The sequence below is a fragment of the Acomys minous genome (assembly GCF_964271855.1).
Source record: "Acomys minous genome assembly, chromosome: 3".
In the NCBI taxonomy this organism is placed as follows: domain Eukaryota; kingdom Metazoa; phylum Chordata; class Mammalia; order Rodentia; family Muridae; genus Acomys; species Acomys minous.
In genome coordinates, this window is record NC_140485.1 from 115,381,734 (window position 1) to 115,401,952 (window position 20,219).

Genomic DNA, 20,219 nt, shown 5'->3' on the forward strand with positions numbered 1-20,219 from the left:
AGGTAGAGAAAATCAATTGGTGTTTTCCTCATATCTGTCCATCACTTATCCTCAGCACGTATTGTTTCATGGCCAATCCCATCTCATGCTGACAAAGCATAATTTTTATAAAGGTAGCATGACTTGCAGATAAATGCAGACTGAGCAAGGGACAGGTTTGCTGACTCAGGAAGATAAGCAACTGGATTGTAAACCTGCTTCAAAGAGAAGAGCGTATGCAGAGTATTGGAATAAAATCACTGAATTTGTAGCCACTGGTAGGGTTCAAATTACTCATCTGCCTACAGGGCAATTTCTTATTTATTTGCTATTAGCTAAGAATTCTATGTTATCTTTATCTGTTCTCTACTGGTTGACTGTTATCTTGAGCTGTAAAAGGAGAGACCTAGATAGATTTGCATTTATCTAGGTAATTGAGGCATAGACCGGCCTCTTAGATGATTACCAGTGTGACACTGGCATGGAGTCTAGGACCATGATCTGTGTATCTCCATATCTTTTATTTCCTTCTCTTTCTCTTTTTAAAATCATTTTATATGTATGAGTGTTTGCCTTCATGTACGTCCACATACCATGTCTGTGCCTGTTCTCTGAGAAGTCCAGAAGAGAGTGACAGGTCCTCTAAGACTGGAGTTAAAGATGGTTGTGAACCTCCATGTGGGTTCTGGGGATCAAAGTCTGCTCCTCCTCAAGAGCAGCTAGTGCTTTTAACTGCTGAGCCATCTCTCCAGCTTTGTATTTCCTCTCTCCCCCTGCAGACAGGTTTCTCTGTGTTCTGGAACTCACTCTGTAGACCAGGCTGGCCTCCAACTCACAGAGATCCACCTGCCTCTGCCTCCTGAGTGTGCCACCATGCCTGGCCTACTTCCTTTTGTGTGTGTGTGTGTGTGTGTGTGTGTGTGTGTGTGTGTGTGTGTGTGTGTTTAACTATACACATCATTTTCCTGTCATCTTCCTTCTCTTTGTCTCTGCCTCTCTGTCTCCATCATGGTCTCTCTCTGTCTCTGCCTCTCCCTCTACTTTTTCCTCTCAAGAGTTTAGCTTATTTCAAAACTTGCATTTTGCTCAGGAATACTTTCAGTATGTGTCTAAAAAAGATGATGATTTAATAATGTTATAATGCTAACTATAAATATCATAACTACTTCTAATCCTCAAATCAGTGCTCAGTTTTGACTCTTTGTTTCATAATGGTTTTTAAAGGATTGAAGCAAAATCCAGTAGGTGCTAGTTGTTGCCACTGATCGATAATATTTCAAGCCTTGTAAAAAGCTGTGTTCCTCCTTTTTGTGCCTCTGACATCTTATATGCTGGAGAGATGGGGTCATTTGTTCTAGAGTTTCCTACTCTAGGTTTTGCTGACTGAGTCTTTTGTGACGTAGGTAATTTATAATTCTATACACTTCCAGAAACTCCAAAGTCAGAGCCATAGCACTACTGAAACTCTGATGTTTGTTTGTTTGTTTATTCATTTATTTATTTATTTATTTATTGCAAACTCTACTTTCAATGAATGGTGTTTCCTCCATCATGATGTGTGTCATGTTGGTTTGTACCTTCTGTGGAGGTGTCACCAGGAGTTACCCAGGGTCGCATGTATCCTCTGTCATTTCTACTTTTTTAGTTAGCTGGAATGTTCTGTGAAGGAAACCATTCATGCAGCAAACTTTTGTTAAGATTTTTTTTTAAATTTTTGTTTATTTATTTATTATGTATACATGTACGCCTGCAAACCAGAAGAGGGCATCAGATTACATTATAGATGGTTGTGAGCCACCATGTGGTTGGTAGGAATTGAACTCAGGACCTCTGGTAGAGCAGCCAGTGCTCTCTACCGTTGAGCCATCTTTCCAGCCCTTGTTGTTAAGATTTTTAGTTCAGTATTTTCCATTTGATACCAACCATTCCAATTAGCCATTTCTTTTCTTCCTGGTTTTCTTTTTCTCGATTCTAGGTTTTGCTTATTCTATCTATTAGTATTACAGCCATTGTGAAAAATCCTTGAGGTGAGAGTGTGAGAAAAACAAACCCATTAATAAAGAAATATTATTTTCCCTCGAGAACTTTGTTTTTCTGGATGGGGTGGCTTTGCTTCCTGGCACTCTGCAGTGCAATCACTGATCTCATGTCTTTAGAGGACACTGCCCTTGTCACCATGTGAGATGGAACACACTGTGTCCTGGAAGGAGTTAGTCATCAGAGTGGCAACAGTTAAGCAGCTGGAGAAGACACACCCAGCAAACGCTTGCTTCTTTCTGTTGGTGTAGCACAGAACAGTCTTAAACAGTATGGTCTCCTTTGCAGAAGAAGTCTCGTGGGTGACAGAAGCCTGTGCTACATCCCAGGAGCCCCAGTGTCCAGAAGGGTAAGCACCAAGGGCATGGATAAGGCTTCATCTTCCTTTAATAGGAGGCACATGATGCTGTAGTGGGGAGGCCAAATAGAATTTCCACACTTTCCTTCCAAAATATAATTGTTAACAGAAGTCTGGACTCCTTGCAGAGTTGCAGTCAACATTTATTTGTTTTGCTGTTGACAAACTACCTTTGTGTATTATTGTATTATATTCATGCCTCACAATGATTTAAACCTATTTGCTGGCGTATACCAACCTTCCCAGGATCCTATGGGCAAGACTGGAGTTCAGACTAAATTGACTCCTGCCAGGATGCTTTTCAGTCAGTTAGCATCCTTACAGTAAAAGCATCTTCCAACTGAGGGGAGGGAAAGGGATTCATGGAAGGAAAGGCTCACGGTGAAAGGAGGACCTTAGCCGGGCATGCCTCCCTTCCCATGTGGATGACCATTGCTCTGCTGTTGTGCAAAGACATACGTGACCCCTGTTACTCCCCATCAGAACAAACCTCCCTCCCCTCCTTCCCCCATGCCCCCGCCCCACTGCCCTCACTTTTCTGGGCCCACTAGTTAGGGTGGCAGTAAGGTGACAAACGATAAAAAGAATGCCTGGCTTTATGAGGAATAAGCATTTTAAAATAACATCATTTTAGCCGAGCGGTGGTGCATGCCTTTAATCTCAGCACTGGGGAGGCAGAGGCAGGTGGATCCCTGTGAGTTCGAGGCCAGCCTGGTCTATAATGTGAGTCTAGGACAGCTAAGGTTAACACAGAGAAACCTTATCTCAAAAAACCAAAAAAAATTAAAAAAGCATCATTTCATTTAAAAAATATTTATAGATCCTGGCACATGGTATGTCAACATAAGCACTCTCAGCCACTTGGGAGGCTGAGGCAGGAGAATCACCTGAGCCAAGGAGCTGGGCCAGTTGGAGCAACATAGAGAGATGATGTATTTCTCTAAAAATCAAACCAACAAAACAAAACAAAACAAAAAACCAAAACCAAACCAAAACAAAGAAACAACAACCAAGCATCATACTAAGTCACAGCTCTTCAGATGGACATCTTGGAAATGAAAGGTCTACATTGGTAGTTACGAGCCCAGAAAGACCAGGTACTAGGATAAGAACCCACAGCTTTCAGCAGCAAAATTAGGTAGAATTTTGAAACGCTTCAACGGCTCAGAGGAGGGAGCAGGGTATATTTAATATACAGTATATTTAACTAACGCACAAACAACGCAGAAATATGGAGGAGGCAGAGATAGGACCTGAGTTAAGTTTATAAAATTTTATTAAGTATACTAAAAAACCGTGGTAATAGGTTTCATGTTGACATTTCCATACATAGACATAATGTGTTTGGATCATATTCCATTGGGGTCACAAAGGTCCCACATCCACAGATCACTAGGAAAGCAGGAATGTTAAACACAGAGGGGCCTCTCCTCCCCGGAGGGGATACAAGACCTGATTTCCTGCCCAGAAGACTGGAAGTGGAATTTATTAATGACCTGGTGACCTTTTTACTATCTAAGGAGGCAGACCTGATTCACCTTTTAGCTCCCAGTTAAGAGAATCTGTCGTTATGGGGAGATGTCACCTGTTCCTTATAGCCTGCTGACCTCTACGCTAGTCAGAGACCACCAGATTCTAGTGCCTTGCACTACCGGGCCCTCCTCTGTGGTCACAGGGACTTTGTGAAGGAGTTTCTAAGTAGTCATGCCTTAAGCTTTATTGCACACCAGGAGCTGGAACAATTCTTGCCTGGAAACCTGGAGTGTGAGTGACTGTTGCCTGAAACTTCCCCCACTCCCAACCCCAAATTATGCTGCGATTTAAGTATCAGTGAGCCACCTGGCATCAACAGCCTCCCTGAGTCTGACCCAGGTGGACAGAACCAATCTGAATGGAATTTTCATTCTCACTTCTTCACGGTTTGCTTCGCTGCAGAGCCTCCCTGAGTATCCATCCCTCTTGTCCTTTCACTCTGCTAAGCCAGGTTTCAGTGTCGTCTGTGTGTATGCCTGTGACCCAGTTTTGTTCGCACTGTTTGTTTGTAAGAGCATGGGTAGGACTTGGTTTACAAGAGCTCGTGCCCTCACTTATGGCTGCACCACTGAAGAAAACACCTTTCCTTTCCCATCAACCATTATCTATATCTATCCTCAGGGGAGGAATGAGGCCCAGTGAGCAGCTAGCCCTCCATGCCAGGTCTGGCCTTGTAGAGTTTTTGTGAAGGTCATCATGTCTGCTATGAGTTCAAGATTGCAACAGCCATGTCTGGAAGTCAGTCTCCCTGTCTGTCTGTCTGTCTTGTCTGTCTGTGTCTGTGTCTGTGTCTCTGTCTCTGTCTCTGTCTCTGTCTCTGTTTCTCTCTGTCTCTCTCTGCCCCCCCACCTCTCTCTCTCTCTCACATACACACACACACACACACACACATACACACACACCTACCTTCATTGGCTTTTATACTATCTTTCCTCTTTGCCATGATATTCCCTGAACCTTGGTATTTGTGACTAAGCATTTGAAAACTTATTCTCAGCACTTTGACCAGTTATGAGTCTCTGAGTTAACTGTTGACCACTACAAAAAGATGGTTCTCTGACTAAAACTTATAACAGTGCTGTTCTATGAACAACATAAACATGGCTACTTAAGACAATGATTTTATATACATGTCATGCCCATTTATCCAAAAAACACCACCTTTCCCTACATTCAGAAAGACCAATGATCCTTTTGTTTTGGGCCTGCAACATCGGTTAACATCCCCATCTCTTCTCCCTTCTCGTGGTTAAGCTTAGGGAGACCCTCACTGAGGGATAAAGAGTCTGACTGTATGTCATGCCAATTCTTAGTTTCACTAGCTCTCTTCAGCAGCCAATGAAAGAACAGCAAGGATGTACAGCCATATTTAAGTACTGACTTTGTCCATGGGGCTTTGCATTAGGCACTTCTCTGAGCTTTTCTTATAAAGCCAAATAATAATGATATCAGGCAGGAGAGGTGACTTGTGGTGGCTAAAGTACTTGATGCTGTTTTAGGACACCCAACTCTGGTGGCCAGCACCCACATCTGTCCATCTCAAAGACTGCCTGTAACCCTAGCTCTAAGCGATCTAATGCCCTCTCTGTCCTCCACAGACACCAGCAACATGCAGAACATTCATGTACACATAAATAAACATAAAAATATGAATGTTGAAAAATAATAGCAATTCCAAGTTCAGAAGGCCTTCTGTAAGAATTAAAGGATTTAAGGAAGGGGAGAACATTTGCTACTGTAATATAATGTACATGACGAGAGGTGAGCTGATTTATTTCCCCACTGAGCCCTGGTTTGGACTTTCCCACCAATGGCAACATGTACATCCTCTCACACTGCCTTTTCATGGTTGAGGGAAATGCATTTGAGCCTCATGCATGTGTTTGCAGGTATCAGCTGTGTCTGGGTACGTATGTGTGCAGGGTCCTGCCCTGTTTGGACCCTAGTCTTTTCTCTTGTGTACTTTCTGTTGGTTCTTTAATAGCCACACCTCCTAGAAATTCCGATCTCATTTTACAGTGATTTAATCTGGCGTCCTTCGGTGTGCTTGACTCTGTACTGAGTGTCAGCCCTCTCTCAGTTTCATTTCCCACAACTGTGACTCCTTCATACCATTAGACACAATATCTGGCACAATATCTTACTTGAAAACTTGTTGTTAATTACTCTGTAATACGTGAATATTCTAAGCAGCCAAACAATCTGTTTTTCCAGATTCCCTTCATGGCTTCTTCACCACACCAGAGCAATAGTCATCCTGGTAACTCTTCCAGCTTTACTCAGCCATATTGAGGAAGTGGAAACCATTTTCCTTCCTTCTTTCTTTCTTTCTTTCTTTCTTTCTTTCTTTCTTTCTTTCTTTCTTTTTTGAGACAGTTTCTCTGTGTAGCCCTGGGTGTCCTGGAACTCACTCTGTAGACCAGGCTGGCCTCGAACTCCCAAAATCCACCTGCCTCAGCCTTCTGAGTGATGGGACTACAGGCTTGCGCCACCACTGCTCAGCTGCCATTTTCTTATTTCACCTGGCATCAGGTTTTCATACCTTTGTTTTCAGTCACATTTGGGTAATTTATTAGCATTTTAAGGATTTGCCCTAACGAAATCTCTTTAAAAGGTATGGTTTTTTTTTTTTTTGGTAACAGCGGTGGAGTACACAGCTGCTTGAGCACAGATGTGAAAGTTGCTCTGTCACGCCCATTCTTAAGGCGCTATATAATGAGAAGCAAATTTACTGTCTTCACAGTTGCTTCATGGTTCATGAGAAACCCACACCAGAAACACCCAAACGCCTGGGTCGTGATTCACTCGTGCACTGGGAGGAGCCAAACTGTTACAAGAGATGTTTTATCATTTTAAGTCACAAGATAGATAAATCTCAAAGGCAAAGAATGGCAAGCAAAAGATAGCGGAGCCCACACAATATACACTATGCGATTTAGTTTATAAATCTCAGTATCAAAGTAGGAACAATTGTTCTTAAAAGTCAAGGTGCTGCTCATTCTGTTGGGGATAAGGTTTGCTGAGGTCAGTAAGGAGGATGGTGAGGGTGGGGTGGGGGTGGGGTGGGGGGACGGGGTGGGGAGTGGGGGGGTGGGAATCAGGGCAGTTTCTGGGGTATTAATCACGTTTCGTTTCTTGGTCTCAGTGATGGCTACATGGCAGAGTTCGGCTAATAAAATGTCTGTGTGTATGTATCTGTCACACATGAATATGCATAATTATGGAAGCAAAAGTCAAAAAGCAAAGAAAAATAGAACAAAATTTAAAACTACAGTCTATGGCTGTGACTCCAAAATTACAGTTAATCATTTTATGCTAAATACTGGTCTGAAAGAGCTTTAAAATGTGTGGATAGGGGCTGGAGAGATGGCTCAGAGGTTAAGAGCACTGACTGCTCTTCTAGAGGTCCTGAGTTCAATTCCCAGCAACCACAGGGTGACTCACAACCACCTATAATATGATCTGATGCCCTCTTCTGGCCTGCAGATGTATATGCAGGTAGAGCACTGTATACATAGTAATAAAATTCTTTAAAAAAAAATGTGTGGATACATGTTAGTACCCTAAGATATGAGTACAAAAAAAAAAAAAAGCTTTAGAGTAAGGAACATATCAGATACTAGTTACCAAGTCTATCATGGGAGCATCCAAAAGATGCTGGGGTTCAGTGACCTGCTGCTTGACCCAGAACTGTTTTCTTATCGTATTTTTAAATGTTTTTCTCATGTAGAGAATGGTTAACTAGTCCCAAGATGGTGGTTAAAGTGTCTGTTTTCCATCCCCAGGTTTGATCTGCCTCCTGTTATCTTGTTCTCCATGGATGGCTTTAGGGCTGAGTATTTACAAACGTGGGCCACTCTGATGCCGAACATCAACAAACTGAGTGAGTGCTGACAGCCAGCGGGTGAGGTGATGGAGATGCCCTCTGCTCCCTCCTTAGGAGGAGGCCTTGCCCTCCTGGCACCTTTGGTGGTTTGTCTTAGCCCCGGGTCCTCAAGACCCCAGTGACTTACTCCTGTGGTCTATGTATTTTTTACTAGGGAAACAGTTTCCTCCGTGTTCTCACTCCTTGACTTTTTCTTAAGTAGGGAACTCACCCACCGTGTTGCTTGTCTTGATGCGTTGCTTGCTTGAATGCAACTTCTGAGCTATGGGTATCCGCTGGGTCCACCAACTCAAACATGGTACTTGTCAGGACTGGGTTGAGCCTCGGCAGGCTCACAGGTGGCTGTGACTCGGGAAGACAATGGCCTGAAGAAGCCTGGGTAGACCTGGCATCTACTAACACTCCGATGAAGGAGCCATCTTCACTTATGGTATCTTTTTGCTTAGAAAATGGCTTTGGCCACTCACAGTGATAGCTCAGTCAGGAAGGCTCCCCTCCCCTTGAAAGACCAGTTTGTTTGTAAGATGGTCATTTCTCAGTGGATAGGATTAGTGATGCATACTGTTCTCATCATCGCCTTTATCACAGCGCTATACTCTGTGTTAGGGCACGTGGCTTTCACAAAACTCAACATAATAACCATAAATAAAAGCAGAACACTTGGAGTCATAGCTTGAGAGGGAACTCTGGGGGCTCCTAGCATTCACTGCTCTGCAATTCGGGTCTTTCATTTCCTTTTGCCCAGACTCTCTTTTATCTCCGAAATTCTCAAATACAATCACAATTTTATTGTGTTTTTTTTGTTAGTTTATTTGTTTGTTGTTGTTGTTTTGATTTTTCTTCAAATTATTGGGAAATGACTCTTTGAGCCTGAGTAAGCCAGTTAACTTTTCTGGACCTCATTTTCCTCGCTGGTAAAACAAAAAGACAGAATGTGATGATTTCTTCAGTTAATCCCATGCCAAGCCGACATGGAAAGGCAGGCCGTTTCTCTCCGCAGCACAGTGGGGCCATGCCTTCAGCGTCTCCCTCATTTGGACAGACCTTTGGCAAAGAGACTGAAAAATTTTCCAAGTGCAGGACTTGCCAGTCTTTGCTGGGCCACTTGGGTCTGGAAAGTTAACAGACACCTCTCCGCTTCCGCCTCATTATCGAAATTTATTTGGGTACATAGCTATGAAGTCCTGTGTTCAAACGGGAAGCTGACAGACGGCCGAAGTGAATCTGTTTTTGCGTGGAGTTAGTTGAGTTTCTTGTCCTACTGAGAAGTGGAAATGGCATTTACAGGTATTTCAACCACAGCTTTCCGGTTTCTGCTTAAACCGCAGTTTTAGTCATGCAGATACCATTTTGTTAGCAGTGGATCAAAAAACCCTTACTGCTTGAGCCTGCCAACCCAAACTACCTCCTTGTTATCTTGTAAGGTCCTAGGGAACTGGAGCACTTGTGTTTTGAACGCGTGGGTCTCAGCTGGCTTTATTGCAGGACATTTGGAAGCTTTTGCAAAAAAAAAATTTTGGAGCCTAGCTGGAAGAAGTACGTAAGCAGGTCCTTGGAGTGCTGTTCCCGGCTTCTTCTTGCCTCTTCCTGACCGGAAGGAGGAGAATTTCATGTTACACATTCCTGAGTGCTCTGCTCAACCTCACTGAACCCCAGTAGCTGAGGCCTGAAAGCTCTGAGCTGTCTGAAAACATAAGCCAAGTTAAATCGTTAACTCCTGCTTGCTGTTTACACAGGTTTTGGTCACACTGGCAGAAAGCTAATCTGTGGATTGAGATCAGGTGTTCTGAAATTGGATCAGCATTATGGTAGCCTTGAGGTGAAATAGGTGTCACTCTTGAGGAAGTCTAGGTCTCTCCCATCAAGCTGCTGAGGGTTGGAACTTCAGTGGCTGTGGAAACTGAGCATGAACGCAAACCACACAGCAGTGAGTCATACCAGCAACGACTGAGGGAGGAGGATAGGGCTGCCTGACCTTAGTGCATCTTAGCACGGAAGGCTGTAGACAGACGGCTAGAGACAAGACCCGGAACGTTTACAGTGAGATGGAATGGATCTAGTTGGAAACTGCCTTCCTGGGAAGCTAGGATGGACGCCGAGGCAAAAATAAGACTATGAATATCACGTAGACAGTAAAAATTCAACTGATCCTTTTTTGCAGAACTTTCTGGAGACTCAAGTTGTCAGGGTTGGCATTCACAAACAGTAAGGCTCTTTGGTCTCTGCAGCAAGCCATTGGCTTCTGCCGTTCCCTATATTTCGATAAGAGACTTGGTACTAGATCTACCCTCATACATGTAGGAGACAGTGTTGTCTGTGAGCACACTGTTTACACAGGACCTCTGAGTGCACTCAGTTTACATAGCAAATTTTGTATGTATTGCTTTTTCCATCCTACCTGTGTTCTTAAATCCAAACCAAGTCTGGCAGTTAACATATACTTGGATTGGACATATATATATATATGTATGTATGTATGTATGTATGTATGTATGTATGTATATCTATTCAGCTACTCTCCTTTTTATTGGGTGCTTACATTTGATGTAATCTGTGATACGGGATGATTCATCACTGCCATTTTATCCATTGCTTTTGTTTGGCATCAACTTTCTTTTTCCTCTTTTGTACTATTTTATGTTTAGTTTTTAAAATATGCTTTGATTTTTTTTTCATTTTGTTTTTCTATAATTTCTGTAGATCTTTTCTTTGTGGTTATCACGGCACGCATACACACACACATTTGTCTTTTGATTATAACAATCTAGTTTACAACAAAACACTTAATTGAGTACAAAACTCAATGCTTTTCCCCCAGCATACAACTTATATCACAGTTTACACCAATGCCTACTGTATAGTCATCTTAGTTACTTGTAATATTTCATTTTCTACCTTTTCTGTTGGAATTAAATGGGATTTACTACCACTTGCATAGAGTTAAGACACTCTGCATTTGTCTGTATGCTTACCTCTGCCCCATGAGCTTTCTTCACTTCTTATGCGACTTCATTTCAGCATCCTTTTCAAGACAAGTCTTGTCTTAATGAACTCAGTTTCATCTGGAGTCTGTTTCTCTCTCTCTCTCTCTCTCTCTCTCTCTCTCTCTCTCTCTCTCTCTCTCTCTCTGCCTCTCCTTATTTCTATCTCTCACTTCCTGTTTATCTTTATCTTTCCACAAAGGACATTTTCTAGATACACTGTCTTTGCTTGGTAGATTTTTAATCTTCTTCTTTTAGCCCTTTAAATTCATTATTCAAATGACTTATGATTTTCTTATGAAAAAAACAAGCCACTTACAGTCCTACAGCCCCCCCCCCATTTCCCCTCGTTCATTCTAGGTCACTTTTCTTTGATGCTTTCATTTCCTTTTATCTTTTGAATGTTTTATTGCATGTACAATGGTACGGTTCCTTGTTTGTTTAGGTTCATGTCTTTTGGATTTCTGCGATGTTCTGGAATGGGTTGTATTTCCTCTTTGCCTGATCTGGGTGTTTTAGCCTTCATTTCTTTGAATAAACTTTTTAGCTCTTTCTCTTTCTTCTTCTTCTTCTTCTCTAAAAACCACATGGTATGTATGTTGTCCACTTACTGATGTAACGCAAGACTCTTCATATTTATCTTCTCTTTGCCATTATTGCTAAGTTTCGTTATTCTGTATGAATAATTTCTAGCGAGATCCTTGAGCTTTCTGACCTTTTCTTCTTAGTCTAGTCTGATTTGCAGTTCACCTTAGTGAAATTATTGCACACTTTGGTTCCGTGGTTTGCATTTGTTAAATCTGAAATTACCGTCTATCTCTTTTATGAAGTCCTGATTTTGTATATGTATCAGTAATGAGCATCTTTGTAGTAAAGTATCTTTAAACTATCTGGTTGATAAATTATACTTTGCTGCTTCACTAAGGCTCAGCTTCTGAAAATTTGTCTTGGTCCTTTGTTTTGAACTTGTTCCCTTGTTGTTCTCATCTTTCCTTTATTAATTATAGGCTGTATTCATGTCTATACTTAGACAGGACAGTCGCTTCTCTTGTAGACTGGGCCTTGTACAAGAGAAACTTACCAACCAACCTGATTGTCTCTCTAGAGGCCTCTCAAAACCTCATGTTAGGTTATTATTTCTGTTTTCTTTGTTCTTTGGGACTGTGTGGCAATACCAAATATAAGCCAGGTCTCATCAGAGCAAGCAAGACCGAAACACAGATTCATCATTAGGCATTTCTCTAACTCTTTCCAACCCCAGAAAAGTAAGTTGGAATCCTGGATTCTTTGCCCACTTTCCTTGTGATTATGGAGAGGCAGTGAGCCAGTCAGTATAGCCGATGCATCTTTTGTCACTCGTCACACTGGCTTCCAGGCAGGTAAGCTGGTTTCTGTTAGCGCGACGAGGCAGGTTGATGATTAATCTCGGTTGTCATCTCATTGAGACATAGAACCATCTGGAAGCTGGGTCTTTGGACGCCCTTGGGATTCTCTTGATCAGGTTAAACTGAGACGGGAAGATAGACACAAGAAGGGCAGTACCATTCCTGGAGATAGAAATCCTGGACTGTGTGCAAAGAAAAAAAAAAAAAAAACCTGAGCCGAGCAAAAGCATTGGCCATTCTCTGGTTTTTGTTTCTTTGTTTGTTGTTGTTGTTGTTGTTGTTGTTTTTAACTTTGAATACTATGTGGTCAACAGTCTCTTGCTGCCTTGAATTCCCCACAACAAAGGACTGTGCAGCACCAAAATGAACTACTTTCCCTTTCAGCTGCATTTGTTGGGTATTTTATTTTAATGTCCGGAACTAAGACAGTGGGCAAAAATGGAAGCCATTCCTTTGAGGGAAGCCTGAGAAGATAGGGCTTAGTCGTAATCCAGGAGCAGCCCTGATCAGGGTGCGCTCCTGCCTCACACTGAGCTCAGTCGGGATGAGGAACTGGGGTGAAGACCAGGTCAATTCTTCTTGTTCTCTTTGGTTCCTGGGGGTTAGTATGTGCCACTTGGGCTTTAACTGGGCACTTTGGCCACTGCATGTGCATCTTAGTTCTCATCCTCTGTGAGGGAGGCTGGGATCTGGAGGTCCCCAGTTGATCATATGGGGTGTGCTACTGTGGTGTATGAGAAGGAGTTCCGGCGGTTACCACATGGCCGTCTCTGAAGAGGGCTCTGGAGTTCTCACACGTACGAGGAGGTTGAGTCATGTGTTGCTACTGAATGTCTGTGTGATGGCGAGTAATAGAGCTTCCTTTTTTGTGGATCTCCTAGCATTGTGCGTTCTCTCTCTCTCTCTCTCTCTCTCTCTCTCTCTCTCTCTCTCTCATCCTTTCTTCTCTATGGGCTTAGACACTTAGATCAACACCCTCCAGGGCTTCCGGATTCCACTGAGTTAGCCACTTGACTAGTCTTTCCAGAGGGCACACGATATGTGAAAATTGAAAGCCATACATCTCTAGTCTGTGGCTACGTCATCAGTGTGTGGCAATATCTTAGTCCATATTTTGTCAAGACTGCCTTGAAGCGCCATTCTACACAGTCTTTGACTTTGTCCCTCATTTAGTTTTCTCTCCTTATACTCGTAGGGGCTGTAAGCCTGGTTACACGTGCTTCTCCAGCTTACATTTTGGAAATTATTTTTTGTTTAGAGTTTTCTTTCCTTTCTTGTGTGTAGCATATGCGCTTGTGTGTTTGTGTGTGCCACGCACACGCAGGCTTATGCATGTAGAAGCAGAAGTTAATATCAGACATCTTTGTCAATATAATTCCATCTTATTTTCTGAGATTGGGTCTCTAGTTGAACCCGGAGCATGTCAATTCACCAAAGCTAGCAGGCCAGTGACTTCCAAGGATCTACGAATCTCTGCCTCCCCAGGCTTGGGGTTAAAGGTACATGGAGCCACGCCTGGATTTTTCTGCGGGTGCTCGGGACTCAAACTCAGTTTCTCATTGTCATGAAGCCAACTGAGCCATTTCCCCGCCCCTAGACTTTTGTTTCTCTGAAAATGTTTCTATATGTATATGTATATAGTTAATATTTTAGGCAATATTAGAAAGTATGTAATCAAAACAGCACTGTGCCCTGGTAGCCTTCCTTTCCCTGACAGTGACCCCTCATGTCCTACTAGAGCCTTTCTATTGGGTCGTGATCTAGATTTAGAAGAGACACTGCTTGGAGGCAGCGCTTTCTGCAGACTGTCCTCTAGTGTCCCGCTTATAAAACATGACACAAAGCGGTAGCCGGAGTCTGAAGACAATCACAGGTGTGTCCTGTTTCAGGCATTGTAGCTAGGGTGGTGGCCACTTAGTTACACTTAATTTACACCCAGTTTTGTTAGGCACTTACAAACAAGTTCTCCCACCCATGTTCTAGGGAAATGAAAACAGAAACTGACCATTTCTGTTCATTGTATAGACTCCTCTCTCATCTCATTATTTTAATGCTGAAAGTAGATTAGATCTCACTCATAAAACTTCATGGTAATTTGAGTTTATGATGTCTGAAGCAGGAGACACCATCACCTCTCCCCTTCGGGACAAGGGCCTCACACAGTGGGCTCTACATGGGTCTCCAGAAGATTCTGAAAGAGGAAACTTCTGAATTCTCTTTTAAAAAAACAAAAACAAAGGCTGGAGAGAGAGAGAGCGGACCACATCCGCATCTGTTTGGGAGGACATTGTTGCCAGCTGCAGAGTGTGTCACATTTTGGCCACCTACCAATCTTGCTTTGTGTTTTAAGGTAAATAGCATCTATAGTGGGAGCGCTGGCTTGCAGAAGGAGAGGTTATGAGACCTGCATCCCAGTGCTTCGTGGCTGCAAAAGAAATAGCAGCACGCTCTAGCCATTCTGACCTCCTTCCCATGGGGTTACTGCTCACACCTAGAACAGAGGAACAATGGGAGCACAATTAGTGCCACACTTTGTGAAAAACAGCTAGCAGGAAGCTGCGCAGATCAAGTGGAAATGGAGCCAAAAACAGCAAGCAGTAGAGTGAACTTATTTTGCAAACATTCCTAAGTGGCGTGGGCTTTTGTAGCTGTCCTCCTCCAACGCCTCTTTGGGTGTGTAGATGGGTCTGGTGGTTTTCGTTATGCTGAATATTTTAAATAAAGGATCTGTCAGCTGAAAGCTGTGTGGAAATTGTTCCCATAATTACCAGATACATAAAGAGAGGAATCAAAAGAAAACTATGCCAGGAGGGTATAGGTTAGGGTGCTTTGTATCTTAAAGGTCAGCAAACCGGAACTCCTGAGCTAATTCTGACTTTAGTTCATTTTGTCCGATATATGCTATGAATCTGGTTTATTATTATTATTATTATTATTATTATTATTATTACTGCTGTTATTGTTATTGTTATTATTATTATTACTGCTGTTATTGTTATTATTATTATTATTATTATTATTATTATTATTATTATTATGAAGAGAAGACAGTCTTGAAGCATGTAAAATTATATAAATTTCAAATTTTGATGTCCTTTGATAACATTTGCTTTATCTTGGTTATACTCCTTGTGTGTGCTTTACCTGTGGTGGGGTGGAGTAAAGCCAGAGCTGAGATGCTGCGGGACTGCAACAACCACATGGCCTTGCAGAGCCTAATCCCACAGCTGCCTGGATCTTCCTAAAAATGGACTTTTTTTTAAAAAAAAAGTGATGGACAAACTTTAAGGGTCAGAATTCCAACCTCTTCCTATTTTTTGTTTTCTGGGAAACATGTTGGTATTTAGCCATACAAAATATTTCTGAGAAACGCCCCTCTAATCTCTTACTGTATTTTCTTGCAGAAACATGCGGAATCCATTCAAAATACCTGAGAGCCATGTATCCTACCAAAACCTTCCCAAATCACTATACTATTGTTACGGTAAGTGCTTGGCCCAGTGGGAAAACTGCCAGGAAACTGACTACATTACATGGGCATTGTAGAGGAATGTTGATTTGGAACATGGCTGCTCTGGCAAGAGATCACATTCAAAGACCTTCTAGGACTATTTGATCTGGCTGGAATAGAAACACACCTTTAACCCAGGATACAGAGGCAAACAGGTCTGAGTTCAAAGCCAGCCTGGTATAGAGCAAGTTTCAGGTAAAGAAAAGCTTAGGACCAGGCATGGTGGTACATGTCTTTAATCCCAAACGAAGGTAAAGCTAGTGTGTAGAAGGAAGCACCCATGTTTGAAAGTGATGTCTAATTGAGTAGCAGAAAAGGTGATGAACCAGAGATTTGACAGAATAGGATATGCAGTTTTTCAGAGAGAGGAGGCAGTTTTTTACCAGGACAGTAATAGAGAGATGGGTTGCAGAGAGAGAGAGAGAGAGAGAGAGAGAGAGAGAGAGAGAGAGAGAGAGAGAGAGAGAGAGAGAACAGTTAAAGACAGAATGAGCCACATAATAAGAAGAAGCCAAAAGATTAGAGCAGATTGCTGAATTAGTTTGAGGCCAAGCAGAGCAATTCTGGGCCAAGAGAAGCCAGATTAAATAGGTCAACTGGGAGAAGACTTTGAGCCAGAACAGCTAAGTGGAACCAGGCAGCCAAGAGCTCAGAAAGAACAAGGAAGGGTGAGCTCATTAAGCAGTAAGTCTCAGAGGCTGAAAACATCCTATACCCAGGTTAGATTATACAGAGGCTAGATGCTTCCAGAACTAGCTAGGCCTAGGCCAGCAGAAGGAGGTGGTAAGCCTCCCAGACAAGAATTGAGCCAGGAGAATAAAAGTTATTCTTACAGGGCATGGGCATCCTGAGTAAGAACTGGGCAAGCTTGTGCTACACACTTTATAACTACATGCTGGAAAGGCATGGCTCAGTGTGAGTCATTCATTAACCACACATGCCCAGTGTTAGGTTAAACTCACCTTTGTGAGGCCCTGGCCACTTCTGTCACGTGAGAAATACCTTTCTCCTGGACTTTTTGGTCACCGTTTACTTAAATGAATGTCAGCTGGGAAGGGAGGCAATACATAAGGACAAGACACTTTTATGTAGAAAATTCTGGACTCTTCTAGAATTGTGCCTGTTATTTTGTTCATCGAGGTGACAACATATCTGACAGAGTGCAATTTGAGCAAGAAAGGAAGGGCTTCTTCTGAGACACGGGTTGAGGGGATACATTACCTCATGGCAGACGGCCTGGTGACAGGAGCTCGAGGCCAGTGGGGTCATGTTCCTGAGTAGTCAGGAAGTAGAGAAAGAACAGGAAGTAGGGCAAGGCTATGAAACTCCAAGCCTGACAAGCCAGCAAAGGTGCTTGCCGCCTAACTTGACAACTCTAGGCTCTTCTAGGCTCAGGACCCATGGAGTGAAAGGAGAGAGATGGTTCCTGAAAATTGTCCTCTTACCTCTTTGTGCTTGCTGCGGTGTGTGCATACCCAACAGCAACAACAACACCACACACACACACACACACACACACACACACACACACACACACACACACGCACACACAGATAATAAATATATAAACAAACAAACACACCCCAGGCCTCCCACGTTAGCCACTTCCCACTTATTCCATTGAGGCTTTGCCTTCTAAAGGTTCCACAACCTTCCAAAACAGTGCTACCAGCCAGGAACCAAGTGTCAAGACAACTGACCCTCTGTGGGGCATTTCACAGTGAATCCAGAATAGCAACCAATACAAACCACCTGTTTTCTGTCGGCCATTTGCCACTGAAGCCAAGAAATAGGCATATCTGGTAGGAATCTGGGTATCTTCTTGATATTTAGTTTCAGGTCTGGACTGTTACATTGTAAAGTACATGGCATTTCTCCCAGCACAGATCTGCTGTTCCTGCAACTTGCCTATATCTTTCTAAGGTTCACTTCCTCATACTCTTATTTTGCGATAAATATTATAGGGCTTGTATCCAGAATCCCATGGCATCATTGACAATAACATGTATGATGTGCACTTCAACAAGAGTTTTTCACTTTCTTCAGTGGAGAAAAATAACCCCGCCTGGTGGAATGGGCAGCCGGTATGTAGCACTCCTCTTGGCCTCTAAGCCTGTTTTCACATAATAGCTCAATCTTCGCAGTTTTCCCCAAATTTCTCTCCGTCCATGTAGTTTCTAATGGCTGAAAATGTGAAGGTTTCACTACTATTTCTTCTTCTCCTTCTCCTTCTCCTTCTCCTTCTCCTTCTCCTTCTCCTTCTCCTTCTTCTTCTTCTTCTTCTCCTCCTCCTCCTCCTCCTCCTCCTCCTCATCATCATCATCATTATTATTATTATCTGAATTTTTGGAAATATTCCTGGCTGCTTACGCAGGAGGTTTTATGTTGAAATTCGGGTATAGTGTCATCAATAGACAAATACTCAACTTCCCTCAGAAAGAGATCTGGTGTTCCTTCATGCTGTTTTGCAGTTTCTTCAAAGGTGAAGAATTACACAATCTTATCAGTGCGGAAGGAACAACGAACGGTTACTCTCTTACTACATTACTTTTTTGAGGCAGATTGACTGATTGTAAATTTTAATTTACTGTGCAGTATAGACAAGAACACATTCTCAGTCAAAATAGTTGTTAGCAGTAGGTTATGGTGCTGGTGCCTAAACAGTTACTCTATTGCCTCTCACTCCTTGTAGATCTGGCTAACGGCAATGTATCAAGGTTTAAAGGCGGCTGCCTACTACTGGCCTGGATCAGATGTGCCTATCAACGGCTCCTACCCTACCATATACAGGAATTACAGCAGGTACTAGAAGTGCGTTCAGATAAGGATCCAGCTGGGCAGAGGTCTGCAGGACCCGTTTCCTCGTTTATTTATTTGCCTGAAAGATTTTCCCATGTGTTTATTTGGTTGAATAGTTGGTGTGCATGCGTGCATGCATGTGTATGTGTATTGCACTCATGTGTGTCAGAAGGCGTATGTTGAAGTCAGAGCACACGTTTTGAGAGTCAGCTCTCCTCTTTTATCATACGGGTTCCAGAGGTCAAACTCAGTTCCTGGCACCTTATCTGCTGTTGTAGTTTTGTTTTTGTTGCGGTAGTAAAATACCCTGACATAGAGCAACTTATGAGAGAAAGGCATTTATTTAAGCTCATGTTTGTGGGTTAAAATCTGACGCCGAGGGGTGCCACAGAGGTAGGAGGATAAGAGAGCTGGTCACGCCGTATCCGTAACCAAGAGCTAAGAGCTGAGAGAGAATGAACGCTTGCTTTCATACATGCTCAGGTCCATCTGCCTAGGGATGGTTCTACCCACAATGGACTGTGCCCTTTTACATCAACTAACGGTCAAGAAAATCCCCTGTAGATATACTTACGGGCCGACCTTTAACTGAGAGCCTGTCCACGTGATTCTAAGTGACAAGCTAACACACAAATCCCACCATCTTACTACGTTGGCTAGAATGAAAAAAATCTTCAAGGCCTCTCACTCAATGATTTAATTCCATTTCAAATAAATGTACACTGCCTGCCAACAGACAGCCAGTAAGTGTGAGTGCATGGGTTAACTTGTTGATAATTGATGGTTTTCAATTAAGCTGTGGAAAATTAAAGGAGAAATGAGTAAGTAAGGAGGAGAGAACACAATCTGTGTCTGTTGACAATGGGGCCATTTGAGTTTGCCACCCTCTCAGCGTTTTCATCATGAACCACAGAACACATACCTGAAGTTAGTAACTCCTCTCCCTAAGTAAGAATATATTGACATTATTTGTTTAAATTTTCGAAAAAAAATTTTTTTCAGTTCTGTCCCATATGAAAGGAGGATCTCTACATTGTTAAAATGGCTGGATCTGCCCAAAGCTGAGAGGTAACAGTCTTCCAAAGAGAGCGCCGTTGTGTAAACCAAACATTCTGAACCATCACGGGTGCTTCCTTAAAAACCTTGAAATTCCCTGTTTGTCTGACCTTCCTTCCTTCCTTCCTTCCTTCCTTCCTTCCTTTCTTTTTTCTTCTCTTTCTGCTCTTTGCCTTCTTCCTTATCTGTCTGTCTTTTCCAAGCTCTTATTCCTCTTTTCTCCTTCCCTTCTTTCTCTTCCAAACGCCTTCTGGTATTTGATTTAGTCCTACTAGCCTGAAACTCACTATATAGAGCAGGCTATCCTGAAACTCACTATATAGAGCAGGCTAACCCTGAACTTGCAGTATTCCTGCCTCTGCCTAATGAGTGCTGAGGTTACAGGTATGAACAGATGTTTCTAGAAGGAAGTTCCTTTTTTCCTTCTGAAACCTTCCCCAAATCTGATTAACTGATTGGTGCTAATGTGGAGAGCTGGGAAGGTCTAGAGCAAATTACAATTTATTTCAAGCCACATGTAGCCCGACGGACAGCCTATTCTTGTCCATCTCTGTGTCACACCTAACATCCCGTTACTAACATGGAAAAATCCTTTTGGAATACATTAACTTAACAAAACCCTAGTTTCCACCAATTGGGAGGCTAAGAATGCTTTCAGTAGAGTCTAGAGCCAATAGCACAGTCGCCCCAGTTT

The 20,219-nt window shown here is 42.6% G+C and overlaps 1 protein-coding gene across 2 annotated transcripts in view; it reads left to right on the forward strand.

Moving 5' to 3' along the window:
- Positions 1 to 20,219, forward strand: part of ENPP3 (ectonucleotide pyrophosphatase/phosphodiesterase 3) — a 72,445-nt gene that overhangs the window by 11,556 nt on the left and 40,670 nt on the right. For both annotated transcript variants that reach the window (XM_084777977.1, XM_084777978.1), the window contains exons 5-10: positions 2,305 to 2,365; positions 7,693 to 7,790; positions 15,564 to 15,643; positions 17,635 to 17,754; positions 18,363 to 18,472; positions 19,472 to 19,537. In XM_084777977.1, coding sequence (XP_084634103.1) covers positions 2,305 to 2,365; positions 7,693 to 7,790; positions 15,564 to 15,643; positions 17,635 to 17,754; positions 18,363 to 18,472; positions 19,472 to 19,537 — 535 coding nt within the window. The remainder of the gene's footprint in view (positions 1 to 2,304; positions 2,366 to 7,692; positions 7,791 to 15,563; positions 15,644 to 17,634; positions 17,755 to 18,362; positions 18,473 to 19,471; positions 19,538 to 20,219) is intronic.